This window comes from Camellia sinensis, chromosome 14, assembly GCF_055761805.1.
Source record: "Camellia sinensis isolate YWXY chromosome 14, ASM5576180v1, whole genome shotgun sequence".
NCBI lineage: Eukaryota > Viridiplantae > Streptophyta > Magnoliopsida > Ericales > Theaceae > Camellia > Camellia sinensis.
In genome coordinates this window covers 115760018-115777712 of record NC_138974.1, presented here as the reverse complement: position 1 = coordinate 115777712, position 17695 = coordinate 115760018, and the positions used below count along the sequence as shown (strand labels likewise).

Here is a 17695-nt window from a genome sequence, read left to right as displayed (position 1 = left end):
TTTTTTAATATTTTAAATATATTTTTTAAATATTAAAAAATTTTAAAATTTTTATTTTTATTTTAAATATATAGTTTTTATTTTAAATATTTTATTTTATTTTATAAATATATTTTTAAGTATTTTATTTTTTTGTTATGCGTTTGGTTACGATTTGAATGTAGAGTTTTGAAAGTAGTGTGGAGTGTTGAGTTATGTGTTTGGTTATGAGGTTTGAAAATAATTTTTGAATTGAGTTTTGAGTTATGTGTTTAGTTACGATTTGAGTGTGAAATTGTGTTTTGAGTTTAAAATATTAAAATTAAAAAATTAAAATATTTACAAAATAAAATAAAATATTTAAATAAAAATTATATATTTAAAATAAAAAATAATTTTTTTTAAAACATTTTTTAATATTTTTAAAAAATAAATCTAAAAATACTGTTCCAAACACTCTAAACTTATCCTCCAATCCAAAAATATTTTTTAATATTTTTAAAGGGAAGGGCAATAAAGTAATTTCTGAAGGAAAGTGACACCGTTTAGTGATTTTTGACCGCAGAGGAATCTTGATATTATCAGGTAAAATAGGGGAGATTACTATAATTATTTAAACTACAGGGGAGGTCCCTGTATTTGTCAAAAACCTCATGGAGGTAAATGTAATTTTACCCATGTTTCTAATATATTCAACGCAATGAAATATTTCAATGAAATGATGAACCATTGAAAACCATCTCTCTTCCTTTTCTGTGTCTCTAAAACCCTCTTACTCTCTCAAGCTCCTCCATCACCGTCTCAGCCCACGCCACCGTCTTCGCCGTGGGCCCACCGTCTCTTCCTTCCGATGGTGAAATCCGATCATCGATGCCGATGGCCTCGCCGCCATTGTTGGTGTGGTCTCCGTCTGAGACCTACTCCGATGAGTGTTGTCTTGTGTCATTGCCGCCTTCTCCCTACGGATTGAAGCAGATGCGGAAAGTTGAAGCAGATCCGCATTGACTATGATCAGAACTGTTCGTCGTCGGTGTGTATCTGATCTGATTCTTTTGTTGCTCATATCAGTAGGTAGATTTTTGGATTGACAAAAGCCTATTGGTCAGAAAAATATGTTTAGAAGTTGTTGAGTTCTAAATCCATATTTAAATATTAACTTTAAATTGGAATTTCTGATTCTAAAGGGTGAGAAGAAGAACAGTTGTGATAGAGAGGATGCGTTTTTTCGTTCTGTTCAAGAAGAAGTAGAACAGAGAGTGAGCGAGAGATAGAGAGGGAAGGTGTGGGGCGGGGCAGACGTGGGTACGTGGGACTCTTTACAGGTGTGAAATATGTGGGCGGGAACCATCATTGATCTGAACCATTGATATAAATTTAGGATTTATCTCAGCCATTCAAATGAAATGTATATCTAATACATTTTGGTCATGTTTATTCAATAATGAAGTACTAATAATCCTATTAAATTAGTGTGGTATTCACTATCCAATTAGATTAATATGGATCGGATTAATAATCCCACCCCTACCCCATTACTAATAATTCTACAAATTTGTTGGATTAATTATCCATTAGATTAATAATTCTAAACCAAAATGTTAAAACAAACCTAGGATAATTTGGTCCACGGATTAATAATCTCAATCCCATGCTCTAATCCACCCAATCAAACATGCCCTTTATACATTTTGGAAAACCCATCTGTCTTATTATATAGATGGTAAGGATATAGAATACTTCCAAATCTTGTGTCTTTGAAGTGCCTAGTTTTCTTGCAAATTATGCCTGCAGGTCTTATTGAGAGGGAGAGAGGGGAGCGTGGGTCTGTTTTGTGCTCAAATAATTTAGGGGGTGTTTTTTGTGTGAATTAAACATTATTGTTTCCAATATAAACCATCAAATTTTGATTTTGATGTCTCCATGCAACATTAATTTGCCCCATGACTGATGGATCAAATCACTCAAAAATAGAATATGCCAATAATAAAGTCTGTGAGTCCCACTCTCATACTGAAACAACTAAACCAAATCCATGCCCACATACTGAAATCAACCACACCCTACACCTTGAACTTGCTTCTGGGTTCCTAGACACGCTCAACCAACCCACAAGATGCCCTCATTCTCTACAACCAAATGCTGCACTAGGGGTGAGCATGGTCCGGATTGGACCGGATTGGAGTAAAATCAGGACCAATTCGTTATCTACGGTTCTTAAAAAATTGGAACCAATCCGAACCAATCCATTTAAACACGGATTGGATCGGTTTAGGACCACGGATTCACATAATTAAATAACAAAAATATATATATTTAACACTTTAATTTCTTAAAAACATAAGCATAACGCTATATTAGTTTCACAATAGTAACATGTTTTTCTATAATAACGACATACTGTTTTAAAATTTAAACAACCATAAGAAAACTGGTTTCACCATAAGTATTTAGACTATTACAAATTAAAACTAAAAACTAACAAACAAAAGTAATAAAAGAAATTATTATACGAATTTAGGTTTGAGTTTAAGTTTTATATAGAATAAGAGAAGATACTATGGGAGAGGATGTATAATAAAAATATAGACTATTTGTATACGGTCCGGATCGGTTCCAATCCGGAACCGTGAGGTTCAATCCAGAACCAATCCGTGGACTACGGATTTTTAATTCCTCAATCCGGAATCGAACCACGGATTCAAAAAATCAATCCAAACCTATCGGATTGGACTAGACTGGATCAGATTACGGATTTCACGGATTCCTTGCTCAACCCTATGCTGCACCACCCTTCTTCCCATAGCCACTTCACCTTCACTCATGCCCTCAAGGCTGGTTCCTCACTGCATGCTCTCCAAAAGGGTCTTGAAATCCATGCCCGTGTCATCAAAATTGGTCATTTTTCTGATATCTTCATCCAAAACAGCTTAATTCACTTATATGTCCTTGAAAATCACATCGTTGATGCTTGCAGAGACTTTGATGCCATTCTTGACCCTGATATTGTTTCATGGACATCGATTGTTTCTGGGCTTTACAAGCGTGGCTTTGAATCAGAAGCCATTGTTAAGTTTTTGTCCATGGACGTTGAGCCTAATGCTACTACACTTGTTAGTGTTATCTCTGCATTTTCTAGCATAAGAGCTGTTAAGCTTGGTAAAGCTATTCATGGATATTGTTTAAAGAATTTGACTGAAGATAATATCATTTTGGATAATGCAGTATTGGATTTTTATGTAAAATGTTGGTCTTTAAGGAGTGCTCATTATCTGTTTGTGAGAATGCCTAAGAGAGATGTGGAGTGTGTTTGGTTTGTGTTACTTTGTAGAGTAGTTTTTGAGATAAAAAATACGAAAACTTGTTTGGTTTGCTTTTTTTTAGAAATGGTTTTAAAAAATTGTTTTGGGGAGAGAGTTTTAAAAAAAGTGATTGATTTGATGTGTGTGAGAGAGAAAGTGATTTTGGAAAGTAGGTAACCAAACAAAATTTTGAGATTTTTTTGGAAAAAATTTGTTTGGTTTGATTACTCTTGAAAATTTGTTTGTAGAGAATTTTTCCCAAATTTTTTTCTGAAAAACAAACCAAACAAGGCCTTGGTTTCTTGGACTGCAATGGTGGGTGGTTTTGCACACACAGGATTTTGTGAGGAGGCAGTTGGGATTTTTCAGGATATGTTACTAAGAAGAGAAGCTGAACCTAATGAGGCCACTATGGTAAATGTATTGTCGGCATGTTCTTCTCTTTGTGCCTTGAGTTTGGGTCGATGGGTGCACGAGTATGTGAGCACTCGACATGATCTTATGGTGGATGGCAATGTGGGGAATGCTTTGATTAACATGTATGCTAAGTGTGGCAATATGGGTATGGCAATTCAGGTGTTTAACATGCTTATGTATAAGGATATAGTGTCATGGAGTACTATTATTAGCAGAATGGCCATGAATGGCCTTGGTGTGCATGCTTTGCCGCTCTTCTCACTAATGTTAATTCACAGAGTACCTCTTGATGATGTAACCTTTATTGGCTTGATATCAGCTTGCAGTCATGGGAGGATGATTGATCAAGGATTGATGTTCTTCAAAGCCATGACTGATGTTTATAGAATTGAGCCCCAAGTGCAGCATTTTGCTTGCATTGTTGATATGTATGGTCAAGCAGGGCTCTTGAAGGAAGCAGAGGCTTTCATAAAAAAAATGCCTGTGGAAGCAGATGGAACGGTTTGGGGAGCACTCCTTAATGCTTGCAGAATTCATGGGAATGAGGAGATGTTTCGGCAAATCAGCCGTTGTCTTCCTACCACTAAAGGTGTGAGCATTGGAACTTATGCTTTGTTATCTAACACATATGCTAGCTCCAGGAGGTGGGAAGATGTTAATGCGGTTCGAGACGTGATGAGAACTATGGGGTTGAAGAAGAAGGCTGGATGTAGCTGGTTTGAAGCTGATGCATCAGAGGTATGACATCTTGGATAAGTATGTTGCAAATGCAATGAAATATTATGCATTGTTCTTGTAATTTTAAATTGTAGCACAGCAAATATATATTAAGATTGTCAGGAAAAAAAACAAACAAACGAATTGCAGATTCATTTGTTCATTTGATCATAATAGCAATCAAGCATAATAAAATGTCCTGTTAATATGTTGTGCCCATTTCTCAATTACGAGAAGTTTTAGTGAAGATGCTGGATCATAAAATTGTTGTCTAATTTTTAGTAGTTACTTTTTACAGCTTGCAATGTGGTATGGAGACATCATTCGTGCCAATTCAAGGACACTAAAATGTTTGCCAAAGTCTAGTAAAACCTAACTTTGATAGAAAAACTATGTAAGTCAGTTGGTCTCTATTATCTCCTGGGATAGTTCAACCATTTTAATATTTTATACAGAAGTAGGTTGGTTGGTAGCTAATGTTTCAGAATAGCAAAAAAATCTACTACCAACAATGTTAAAATACTGCATTCACATCTTGTTGCAATTTTGGTTCCATAGAATGGTCTAGTTCCTTCTGGGATTAGTAAAGGGATTTGCAAAGGAAAAAGAAAATGAAGGGTTAAATGGGAAAAACTAACATTAGCCAATATTCTTACATTTCTTCTTGATGGCAGATAAGCTATCAATATTCTTACTCTGCTCCTAGTTTTTCCTATACAAGTAATGCTATACAAACTAATAAATTTTGCAAATTTTTCTTACTTACATGAGTTGTTTCTATCATATCATTTTAGTGAGTCCCAATTTGAAAATTAAAATTTTATTATTGCATGCCACATCTATCAGTTAAGCTTGTAAAGTTTAGGGTAAATTACACCAACCTCCCCTGAGGTTTGAGAAAAAATACCATTAGCTCCACAAGTTTGGCATAATTACACAATCCTCCTTTTAGTAAGGTTAAAGTGATCAAAACTAATGCAGATGATGGATAGACACTTAAATAAACATGTAAATATATATTTCAGTAGAAAAGATATGATGACATCATCTTTGCATCCATATGACTCACGAATTATTGATGGAAAAGGACCTAAGTGTTATGTGAATTGCAACTCGAGGGAGGCAGGTGTAATTATCTTAGAAGTGTGGGGCTATGTTTATTTTCTCCGAACACAACTCTTATAGAGAAAAACTAGTAACTGTATTTTCTTAGTATTGCAAACATATTTTCTTACTTACTAATTGTATTTTCTCCAAACCTCGAGGAAGACAGGGCATCTGTTATTGATATGCTTGCAATACTAAGAATCTAGGGGTTATTGAACTACAGGATTCAATGAAATTAGTCATTGACTATGCTTGTAATGAGAAGTGAAAAAAATCATTAAAATGATCCAACATATTTGATTGGTGTAAGGGGGAAGATTCATTCACAGTTATGCAAAACTTGTAATTTAAGAGTAGCTAATGTTGGTAGGGAACATATAGCCTGTGATAATTTGTGAGATTGAGAAGTGCATGCGATGAGTTCTACTGTTGTTCATGCTATTCAGGAAGAGCCATATTTCAGGCCATTTCCACTAAAATCGTAGCAGTCAAAACCACTTTATCCTGGAATAATACTTTTTGTGGCAAAATTTCAAAGATGCCCTCTTCAATATAAATTATTCCGAAATCACTTATCTTTCCTTGTCCATCAAAGTGACATTAGCTGACTGCTTGACTCATATTTCATCCTCAGTTCATCCAGGGCAATCTGGCAACCCATACACACTGCCAAATTGGTCCTTGTCCTTGTTCAAAAATGGGATCTAAGCTAGAATTTAACTCACTCAGCTAACTCTTTATGCTAAACGGCTAGTTTGAGGAGCTAATGTGGAGAAATTTTGTAGTAGATTTGACAGGTGTAATACACCTGATCTGTCCTGTTAGAACATCTACTATAATTAGAAACTATGCATACAAAATTAAACCAATAAAATAATAAACATGCGAGTTCAAAGCATGCAAACTAACACAACAAATTGCTGACAGAAAAGCTGGTTTGTGAGAAGGCGTGTTTCTCCTCATGCGAAGGTACACACGAAGTGTAACAGCTCTAAGACTCAACCCAAGTGTTCACAATCCTTCGTCGTCCAGTGTTTACGTCTACAAGAAAATATGGTTAGTATATCATATCTCACTGCCACATTTTCCCATATAAACACTGTTTAGAATCTCAATATAGGAGCACATATGTATCACATCTTTCGTGTTTGTTTTTTCTTTGAAAGAATACACTGGTATATGCCCTGTTTGATCTTCAATCAATGGACCTAAGTGATCATGCTAAATCCATGTATACCGTTCCTCCAGTTCTTGAATCACCGGTTTACTAACTTCTTGATATGAAATCTCTAGTATCTACTTAGACGATCACCAACTCATGAAAGTAGTTTAATAAATAAATAAGCTCAGATATTGATCAATTTTTAGCTCTGCAACACAAGGCCTCTTTGTAATTTTTCTGAGCTTGTTTTGGTTTCCTGCTAGATTTCTGTTTATACCTAGGATGATCAAAACCCAATTCGACAGAGTATTCAAAGCATGAATGAACAAAAATACATAAGAAAACATTGATTTTAGTCCAAGTGGCCATCAAGCTGATGAAGATCAGCTTTTTGGATATAACTGATGAAAGCATATATAAGTGCATGTACAACCTGCTCAAGTGAACCCAAATTCTGCTCAATGGGCCCATGTGCATCAGGCACTGCTTTGACTGCTTGTATCTCAATTTTGTTGCTGACTTTAAAGTCCCAGTAATAGAGATTAAATTCAAGTGCTTTTGTCCACAAATTGGCATCACTAACACACATCTGATTTTACTTGGGAAGTAAAAGGCATGTGTGATGGCACAAACAACTCAAGAACAAACTAAATAAATACGTCAAATACAAGACAAAAGTAAAAATCTAATAAAAATGACATTACGTGCCTAAAATTTTCTTGTTCATACTCTCAATCTAATACACTCATAGTCGATTATTAGGAATATTCATAAAGGGAAACACTTCAAAACTAACCATTTTTTGGTTTTTTAAAGATGCCAGGTCCATATGTTGAAACAAAAATAGCATAAAGCAGTGGAACTTGAGGAAATACAAAAACCATAACTGGAATGCTAGACAACAACATGACAGTAATGGAAATCCATGATAATCGGCCATGAAGGGAGATAAATATGGTAGTGCCAAAGGTTAGCATCATGGTCGCTATAGAGAAGAAAAGGGAAGCGATACCCATTATCAGTTTCCTTGGCAAGGACATAAGGAATTCATCTTCAGTGTAGCGTGATTTAAGGATTCCTAGGAACAACAGTATTGAGCTAGAAGAAGCGAACAAGGACAAAGCATCTGATACTATGAAAACCATGAATGAAGTTTGATGCAAGTACAAGGGATTCCCCGTTGTTCCATCATAACCTCCTGGCATGGTGAAGATTGCTGTGAACATAACAGTAGCAATAAGAGCAGCCACAACAGTGCACGATGTTGATGCTTCCTTCATCCATTTCTCCCCTTCCATTCTCAGTTTCTGGTGCTCTGAAGCAAACAAAGCATGAGCTGTCATACCATCCCTATTTTGCATTTCTCTATACATTGGTTGAACAACTTTCTTTACTTCCTGCAATTTTGATGGCACAACTAACACTTAACCCCCAAATAAAAATAAGAACAGAAAAAGGCAAATGCTATAGATTGCCCTTGGGGCATTGTTTAATATTGGGATTAAGGTCAATAATGTCTTGAAAATAGGTAAAAATGTTTTAAAAAGTGTGTTTATTTAAATAAAAATAAAAATAAAAATAAAAGGTGCATTGAATTTAGTGAAAAGTGTCTCGTGCTTTTTAATTTTTTTGGTCTTTTTCTTGTGCTCTAGGGACATTTTTTTGCAAGACCCAAAGAAAAAGAAAATAAAGGATTCAAAGATGTGGAAAATGTGTGTGGGTCACCTCAAACCATTGTAACTCTCTCTGCATCTGCAAAACTGCACCAGAAACGCCATCAAGATGAGAAGAAGGTGATAGCATTGCCGCATGATGTAAGATGTTGTTGCCATCTTTGTCCAAGCTAGTTGCTATTATGTTCTTTTTCGGCCCCATTTTATGTAAAAGGCTGAAAATCTTTTCTTGCCAGTGCAGAACTGCATATAAAAATATGTTGCGCTGGTCCTCATCAAAAATCCATATGATATCAGGATATGCTGTGAGGATCTCTTTGACAAACTCCACATTCCCATGCTTAATAGCATTGAATACTGCTTGAAATAATTCTGTATCCTTTATTTGTGAATGATTCAAAGCTGATATATGTTGGGAAATGCAGTCCAACAACTCAAGGACTTGAGCATGTTTTAATTTTATGACATATATATGCTTGATGTAGGGGACTGCAATCAAAACAAAGTTAAAGACCTACATAAAAAAATTCAAAAGAGGATTGAAGTGAATGTACTCTTCATATACCTAGGAGTTTTAGGAGATCCCATACTAGTCCATACGAATGACGGAGTGCTGCAAGCATACAACCATTAGAATCTTGTGTTCTCCAAAAGATAATCACATTTTTCAAAATGTACGATCCTTATGATATTCTAAATATGCCTCGTTTAATGATATTTTCATGGTAAGTATCTATTCCAGGATATGCTTCGATGTCTCTGTGAATGTTGGAGACACGAGATGAATGTACCGGCATGCCTTTCAACAAAGGACTTTGTCAGCAGTGCTTTCAAATATATTCATAATCAAAGGGAGGGGGGGAATTCAAAATAATAAAACTAATGATTTCAGGTCTATAATTTGAACTGCTAAATTTGTTTGAAATCATTTTTGTTCTTATTGGATAAATACTATTCACTAACATATACCCATGCACAATGAAATTTGTTATTTTCTCTCTTTTATCTGAATTAAATTCAAAGTTTGGGTTGTCTTTCCCCAGTATAAGGGGTTTAGATGGAACCTGTAAACTAGTAGACCGAGAATAAAAGTTTAGTTGAGTGAATAAAAGTACCCACATGAGTAGATCCATTTTTTCCAACACACCAATTGAGTTCCACTAGGGAATGCTGAGTTTCTAGTAGCCAATGTATTTAGTGTTCCACCAGTATGTCCCTCCCATACGCGAGTAGCCAATTCTGGGAACCGTAGTACCAGATCCAAAGCAATATCTATTGTATTGCAAACACATACGTTTAAGGGAATCAGTAAAACTACTTGCTAGTTAATTTTTTGCTAAATATTAATGAGAATTTAAATTTTATTACCATATATTTGGGCAACGATACAAGTAATAAGAAGCTTAGCACCTTGGCTGCTTGTTTCAGGATCTAGGTCTTCCTCTTGAGTCATATAGTAAAGAAAATGTACCATATCTGTATGGCCGAATTGAGCAGCCACAACAACTGGGATGACATTATTAATATTTTTAATCCCTAGCAAGTCATGATTCTTTCTCACCAAAGGCTTGGCAACACTTGTGATTCCACATGCGGCAGCAAGAGAAAGAGCTGTTTCACCGTAATCACTTTGAAGTGTCAAATCTTCTACACTTGTCATATTGACCAACTCCTCCACAATCTTTACGTGTCCAGCTACGGCTGCAATGTGGAGGGCTGTCCCGCCGTATAATGCAATTTTGGCATTCAGTGCATCAGGGTATAACTCAAGGAAGTGCTTAATTTGCCCCCAATCACCCTTATGCACCAACTTGAATAAAATCATCAGATACATTTCATCCTCACTACCTACAAAAAGATTTCTTTTGTGTATTTATTTAGTGTCTTTGATTTTGTGGTTTTTGCAGGATAATTATGAAAGTTGAAAAGCACATGTTGACATCTTGGTTTATATACTCAGAAGAAGATGTCACCAAGGTAATTTCTGTAAACATTCAAGTAAAACATGTACAAGAAAAATCTATACATTAGGGTTTCTTTGGAGATATCCAGACTGGAAAAATTTATTCATACTATGTTAAAAATAATACTGTTCTGTTTTGTCTAGGAAATTCATCATGAATTTCTAGAAGCAAACATGATATGATGGACACTAACAAGCCATACATAAAACTCAATATGACGTGTGTGTGAAGAAGATAAACTAGAGATTGTGGAGATCTACGACCCAAAGGCCATATAGAGCTCTTGAGAGGCGCAAATATCTTTTAAGAACTTAACTAAGTTTTACTTCTAAATTTCTTCTTGTTCCTTGTACATCCTCAAATGATCACGTCACATTATATAGTGATTTTTAGATACATCTAAGACTAACAATTAATTCATACATTCACATACAATCAAGACACTTTAAACCTAATTAGGTGACCCTACCCTTCACTCTTCAAGACCGTAATGAACTCAACCTTTCAATATATGTAATTAATAAATTCTATATTAATTTCATATAGTCCTCATGGGTTCTAAGTTTCTAGTGTTGCATATCAAGCTTTATTGCCTTTACTTTACTGGTTGTATAGTTATGATTATGTTTATTTGAGTGGACTGGATTAGATGTGATTAATATTTTTACTATTGGTAGTTTTGGGACTATTAATTCTTTTGAATTGTATATCATATTTTATGTTTGGATTGACTAAGGATTATAAGGAAAGATTGACAAAATCTTATCAATTATATAATTTAATAAATTGGTTAAAACTTCTTTTTAATCTCACATTTTGTATCTACTCTCGCTCATAGGATTCAATAGTCTCAATTTGTTGTTACTAATTTGGAAGTCGATACCTTGATATTTGGCCTTGGGTTGTTGATGATATGGAATTTGGGCCTCTTGTTGCCATTCTCTTTGGGGTTCCTGATGGGTCTGGTTTGTTGCCACTTCTTTGTAGAGTTATTGTGTTGGTGCTTTGAAGGCTAAAGTAATGGAGTTGTCTATTGTTTATTTGGAGTTTTGCATTGTTGTCATTTGTTTGGTCTGATATTGGCTTCTTGTGTTGGTTGTTTGATTTAGAAGTGTAATTGAGTGGGCTCAACTTAGAGCAACTCAAGGTCAATCCAAAAAAATTTTAGGACAAAGGCAATATACGTTTATGTTCGATAAGAGTTTGGGCAGAAATTTAGAAACATGAATTAAATTTGAATTGACTTGGACAAAGACACTAGATAATTTGAAGCCCGAATTATATTTATATATATATATATATATATAAATATATCAAATACTTAAATATACATATAAATTATTGATGTTAAAATAATTTAGATCATTAGATCATATTTATTTTGTATATTAAATTACAAACCATTGCAATGGGGCATCGGTTCTTTAATTCTTATCTCTCTCCTCTCCATCTCTCTCATATTATATAAATTATTTACTTTTTTATCAAAAAAAAAATGTTAATAGAGTCTAATTTTAATAAATTAATCAACCTAAAAATTAAAATCTCGAATCTATGTACAATTCGGATAACTCCAGCTTAGCTCAATTTGGACTTGAGTAGACAAATTTGGATTGTAAGTTGGGCTTGGGCAGGTTTGAACTACTCTTCATAGAACTTGGGCTAGGCTTGAATGCATTAGGATTTTTAGAGTTCTCTCTAGAATTTTCCTACAATTTATTGAAACGATGTCATTTTGGTCAAAATGATTTTGTTTTACTTAATGCAAAAATAAAAATAAAAATAATAATAAATAAAAACAAAGAGATATCTCTCTTCCTTCTCTTCACAAATCTCTTACTAGCAAGTATTCGGATCCTCGGCCGCCCTACCCGGCAGCCCCCCAAAACGACGTCGTTTTGGGGGTTTTTTGTTTTTTCTTTTCTTCTTCTTCGTTCTTGCTTTCTCTCTCTTCGAACAGAAACCAAAGGGGAGGGGAGAGGGAGAAGAGGGAGGAAGGAGGAGGAAGGAGGCTGCAAGCTCGCCATCGTAGCCCGTCGCAGCAGCTGCACCGCCGTCGCCTCCGCCTCCGGCCCCGCCTCCGCCTCCGCCTCCGGCCCCGCCTCCGCCTCCTCCTCCTCCCCCACTGGTTATGGCCCCCTCCAGTCCGGCCCTTCCCTTCCTCCTCCTCATCCTCCTCCTCCTCCTCCTCCTCCTCCCTCCTCCTTCCTCCCTCTTCCTCTCCTTCCTCCCTCTCTTCCTCTGCGTTTTTTTTTTTTTTGAAAATTTGCCCCCAAAACGACGTCGTTTTGGGGGCTGCTGGAAACGGTCGAGAATCCGGACTCTTACTAACAATCCCCCCGCGATCTAGCTCTAGTAGAATGACGTAGACTCACGACAAACAACACAAAACCCAAGGTGAAAGATGAGACACACGATCGAACGGCGAGACCCACGGCAAAACGGCAAGGACCCAGATCTATGTTGAGCGACCCAAGCTTGTGTGAGTGAATTTCGGCAGCCTTTGTGATCTCTATCACGCTACACCCTTCCATTTTGTTGGAGACGAGTGGTCAAGTAGTGGTGGCACTACAAATGGGGGAAGGGAAGAGGGGTGGGTCGGTAGAATTTGCCGGCTATGGGTTTCACAAAAAAAAAAAAAGACGTCATTACTAGGGTGTAAATGAATCAGATTGGTCCGGTTTTAGAGTAAATTAAGAACCGAGCCATTTCTTACAGTTACAGAAAAATTAGAACCGAAATCGAACTGTAATTTTTATATAAAAATAAAAAAAATAACAAACAAATATTTTACGGTCCTGTTGAGTTCGGAACTACAACCAAAGTCTTGGAACTGAGAATCGAACCAAATTGTACGGTTACACCATTTTCAAAACAAGAACTAGAACAGCAACTAAAAAAATTAGACTGAATTGACGGTTTGGACTGAGTTGGATCGATTTACCAATTCCACCGACTTTTTTGAACACTCTTAGTCACCACCACCGACACCAGTGAATCAGAAGGAATTCGACCCTTCCACCAGTGGCTACCCATCTCCCACCATCTCTAGCCATCGATGGTGGTAAAGTTGGGTTTGATCTCTCAGTGGTGGGCTAGATCTAGGGTTTTGGAGGAAGATGAGAAGAAGAAAGAAGATGGTGGAATGCAATGGGTGATCGGAGGAAAGGTGGGAGTGACTGGTGACGGTCTGTAAGGGTGGAGGAAAGGTGGCCACTAGCCAACGAGAGCAGGGTTGATGATGTACTCGTGGTCTCCTCTCTCTCTCTTCATCATGTGTTGTTGTTTTTGCATTATTGCTTCTTTTTTTTTTTGGTGGGGGGGGGGGGGGAGGGGATTAATCTAGAGGATCTAGACTTGGGTTGAATAGGCTTTCAACTTGTCTCAACCTGTTGAGTTGCATCTATGCTTTGGGGTTTTGGGCTTTGGATTAGTTATTGGGATGTACTATTTAGAAACGATGGCTACTTTATTTTTCTTCCTCCCTTATATTGATATAATTTTGTTGTATCGTTTGTAGCATTTTATTCATCAAAATAATCTATTTTTCTGCAAATAAAAAAAAATATCAAATTATGTACACACACACACAAAAAATTATATTATATTATCAATTCAAAAGTGGGTTAAAAGTCACTTCTCAATTTTTAACTCATTTTGGATCGCATCATCTCTTACATTTTCTATATGTTTTTTCAAAAAAAAAAAAAAAAAAGTCAAAAAATCTACTTTTAACCATCTTCTCAAAATAACCTACCTATATATATATATATAATAAAAATTATTTTTAACCTTTTGCTTGAGTACATTTAAGAATTTCAAAATATCACTTTTTGTTTTTGGCAGGCATAGGACCCACCAACAAATTTTGAAAATTATGATGGTCTAAAAATGTCAGTGGCCTTAAAAATTTTGCCAAAAACTAATTATCATATGGATGTTGGGTTCATACAGGGGTGGAGTTAGAAAATTAGGTTGAAGGGACATTTATTAATTATAATTTTTTATCTAAAAAATTCATAAGTAACATTAAGATAATTATCATTTTATGAGATAAATTTAAACATAAAAAATTACATATTCATTATTAATAAGAACAAATCAAAATTTTATAATAGTGTAGAATAACTCGGTATGGGATGATGATGTAAGTTTGCAATTTTAACACAAAATTATAGATCAAAATTCCTAATTTTTAAAAATAAAAACACATCAATTATAGCATAAATTATTATATATTCTATTTAATTTTTATTTAACAGAAAAATATTAAAGAGATGATATATATTGCTTATAAATGATGTGTTTTGAATGAAAATTATTAAACAGTCTTAGAGCTACGTGATGCTCAAAGCATAGAAAATCACAAATCACACTGTATGTCAACTATTTGAAAATAATGAATTCGTTATATCCAATCTACAATATTTTTTTGCTATACTATTGATTTAAACTATTACATAAATAATACCACATAATATTTCCAAAGTATCAAAATAACTACTTATTGTGAACAATAATAAATCATTAGCCAAAGAATATGTTAAGAAAAAAAAGAAAATACATTATATACATGACAATAACAAAAAAAAACAAAAAAAAAAAATTTGCAAAACTTAGGAGAGGGGGGAACATGACCCCCGGCCTATACTACCTCCGCCCCTGGGATCATGCAATGTAGGTTCTACACTCATATAAATAGTGTAAAATTTTTAATAATTCTTTTGAGATTCCTGCCAACACTTTTTTTTTTTTTTTTGTTTGGGTGTAAATTATTCCTCTAATATACAATTTGTGTTAAAAAAAAATATCACACTACTTTTTTGGTGTAAATTAAAATTGTTAAATTGTCGGAAAAATTATTATTAAAAAATTAATTTTTTATTTTTTATTTTTTATTTTTTACTTTTTTACATATATTTTTATCAAAAGTCAAAATATCAACTGAAACAATAATTTCCAAAATAACCTCTACTTAAAATGTTAAGAACATCTCCACTGACTCTCTAATAACTTGTGGGATTCAATAACATACTCCAATGAGCTTGTCAAAACTTCGTTTATTTAGACGTAAAAAATTTTATATAAAAAAATATTTTTTTATAAATTAATTTTACACAGAATTTTTTTTTTAATTTTTTGATGTTTGATTGACACTTGAAATAAAAATATTTTATTGCCTAATAGATAAATTTTGATTCAATAAAATGTCATTTATGATTTTTTAGTTAGCTAAAATATGTATTTGAAAAGGCTAAATGTATTGAAAAGGTAGTAAGTGAGCGATAACTTTGTAAAAATTAACTTACGAAAATTTTAAAAGTCATTCTTGAGAAAATAATGTAAAAATATTTTTTTTAAAAAATATTTTACTTGCTTTTTGTTGAACCAAGTAACAAAAAAATAAGTAAAACATTTTTCACAAAAATAGTTTACATCAAAACAAACGGAGCGAGAGACCAATCAATAACACACTTTTCCAAATATTATAATCATTTTTTTATTTATAATATTATATATATATATATATATATATTTACATATTTATACACACGCAAGTAAACCCTACTTACATAAGATACTTCAACACACATTATTCACTCACTCTCTAAATTAACAAACACTTGACACAAAATTGAGCTCTAATTTAGAGACTCTAAACACACCTCTAATGAGGTAAAAAAGATAAAAAAAAAAAAAAAAAAAAAAAAAAAAAAAAAAACCCAAGACACAGCACTGATGTGGCAGTGGGTCCCACCCACTGCCACATCACTAGTGGTACCTCTAATTAGAGGTCTCAAGCATTTTTCTTTTATTATATAACACACTTTAACAAATTTTTAACCATCCCATTAGAGATGTTCTAACTATTCTAACTATAGCTAACACAGAGGAGGGGTAAAAAAGGAAGGGGGAGACTTGACTTTTTCTTTAGAGGGTTGTTATTAGCACTTATTTAATTTCTTTGGACCCCTCATTTCTTTGAACTCTCACCTTAAATCCTATTTTTTAATAAGATTTCTTTAAACACTCCACTTAACACCAATTTTACCTGTATTCATAATATTATCACACTTAAGTGCATACTCACGTAATTTTGCACACCATCTCTTCTTCTTCTCTTAGTAAACGATGAACGATTGAGAAACGATTGAGAACAACAAACGATTGACAGACGAATCGATTATCCCTCTTCTCTCCTTCTCTCATAAACGATGGTCTCTTTCTCCTTGTCATCGTGAACGACGGTATCTCAGTCGAAAATCTCTTCGACGATCTCTTTCTTCTTCTCTCAAGCAACCTCCAAGTCCTTATTACATATTATTTTTTCGTTTATTTCGGGGTAAAACCCTCGATATAGAGGGTTTTAGAGGGAAAAACCTTCAGAAAAAACAAAAATAGAGGGAAAATCTTACAAAATGAAACCATTCGGCATACTAATGCCGAGCAAAATGTTTACGTTTAGCACTGTATTACTGAACTAAATGTTTCTGTTTAGCACTGTATTATTGAACAAAACCTTAATAGTTTGCAAACTAGTATTGAACCAAAAATGACCCAGAATCGTAAATCCAAATAGATAAACTTACCAATGCAACACCAACCTCATCAAAGTTGTTGTCATCCTCCTTCATTGTTCTATAAGTATCAACGAATGGTGAAAACGACCACGAATATAGAAACTTGAAATATGTAATAAGATTGTTTGCAACGTTAACTGATTTGGAACACCGAACACATTTGAAACCACCAAACAAAACCTTAACTGATTAGGTGGTTTAAAATGTTTTTCATTGAAGATGAATACGTGGGTTTATGATGGTGATAAAGAAGAATACGATTAGGGTTGGATTAGTAAGGAATATGTATAGATCGGGATGGAGGTGAGTGTACAATATTGTAGAGTGTCATTCTAATTGTTTTCACTTGGTGGGTGGGTGTTCCATTAAAAGTCGTCCTTTAATATAATTTTACTTTAGGATATAATTGTAATAAAAAAAAGTGAGAATTGGAGGGTGCAAAGAAATTAGGTAAATGCTACTAGCAGCGCTCTTTTTTTATTTACTGTATTATTTTATTTCTATTATATCTTAACTCATACTATAACATTGACGAGAGGTAAGAGAATAGACTCGTGTAGAAACTTGACCTATTAGAAATCACTTAAGCTCTAACTGTAATACAATACTAAAGTATCCAACTCATAGCTAATTGACATAACTAAAACAATTTTTGAAGTATATTAATTAAGCTTTTATTTATTTATTTTGGTATTCCGTTGGACCGGCTAATCCGAGGGACTAGTGGGAAGTCCAATTAAAATCGCAAATGCAGACAACAACAAATTGCTCGGCTAGCTAGGTGCCACCGAGCAGG

The 17695-nt window shown here is 34.3% G+C and overlaps 1 protein-coding gene and 1 long non-coding RNA gene across 2 annotated transcripts; one reads left to right on the top strand and one right to left on the bottom strand.

Annotated features, from left to right (window-relative positions):
* The first annotated feature begins 676 nt into the window (after positions 1-676).
* LOC145807995 (pentatricopeptide repeat-containing protein At4g38010-like) lies at positions 677-10840 on the top strand. The gene is made up of 7 exons (XM_082907213.1): positions 677-3284; positions 3570-4433; positions 6447-6575; positions 8334-8495; positions 8591-8659; positions 9783-10331; positions 10462-10840. The coding sequence occupies exons 1-6, from the start codon at positions 2757-2759 to the stop codon at positions 9867-9869; spliced, it is 1839 nt and encodes a 612-aa protein (XP_082763339.1). The 5' UTR covers positions 677-2756; the 3' UTR covers positions 9870-10331; positions 10462-10840.
* Positions 8667-9861, bottom strand: LOC145807996 (uncharacterized). The gene is made up of 3 exons (XR_014351454.1): positions 9723-9861; positions 8920-9626; positions 8667-8843 (listed from the first exon to the last, which is right to left on the bottom strand). It is a non-coding gene; the product is annotated as an uncharacterized LOC145807996 (long non-coding RNA).
* Positions 10841-17695: the final 6855 nt, after the last annotated feature.

Coding starts and splice junctions, on each gene's coding strand:
- LOC145807995 (XM_082907213.1), top strand. CDS start 2,757: ATGCTGCACCACCCTTCTTCCCATAGCCACTTCACCTTCACTCATGCC. Junction 3,285..3,569: donor CTAAGAGAGATGTGGAGTGT/GTTTGGTTTGTG, acceptor AAACCAAACAAG/GCCTTGGTTTCTTGGACTGC. Junction 4,434..6,446: donor TTGAAGCTGATGCATCAGAG/GTATGACATCTT, acceptor AATTGCTGACAG/AAAAGCTGGTTTGTGAGAAG.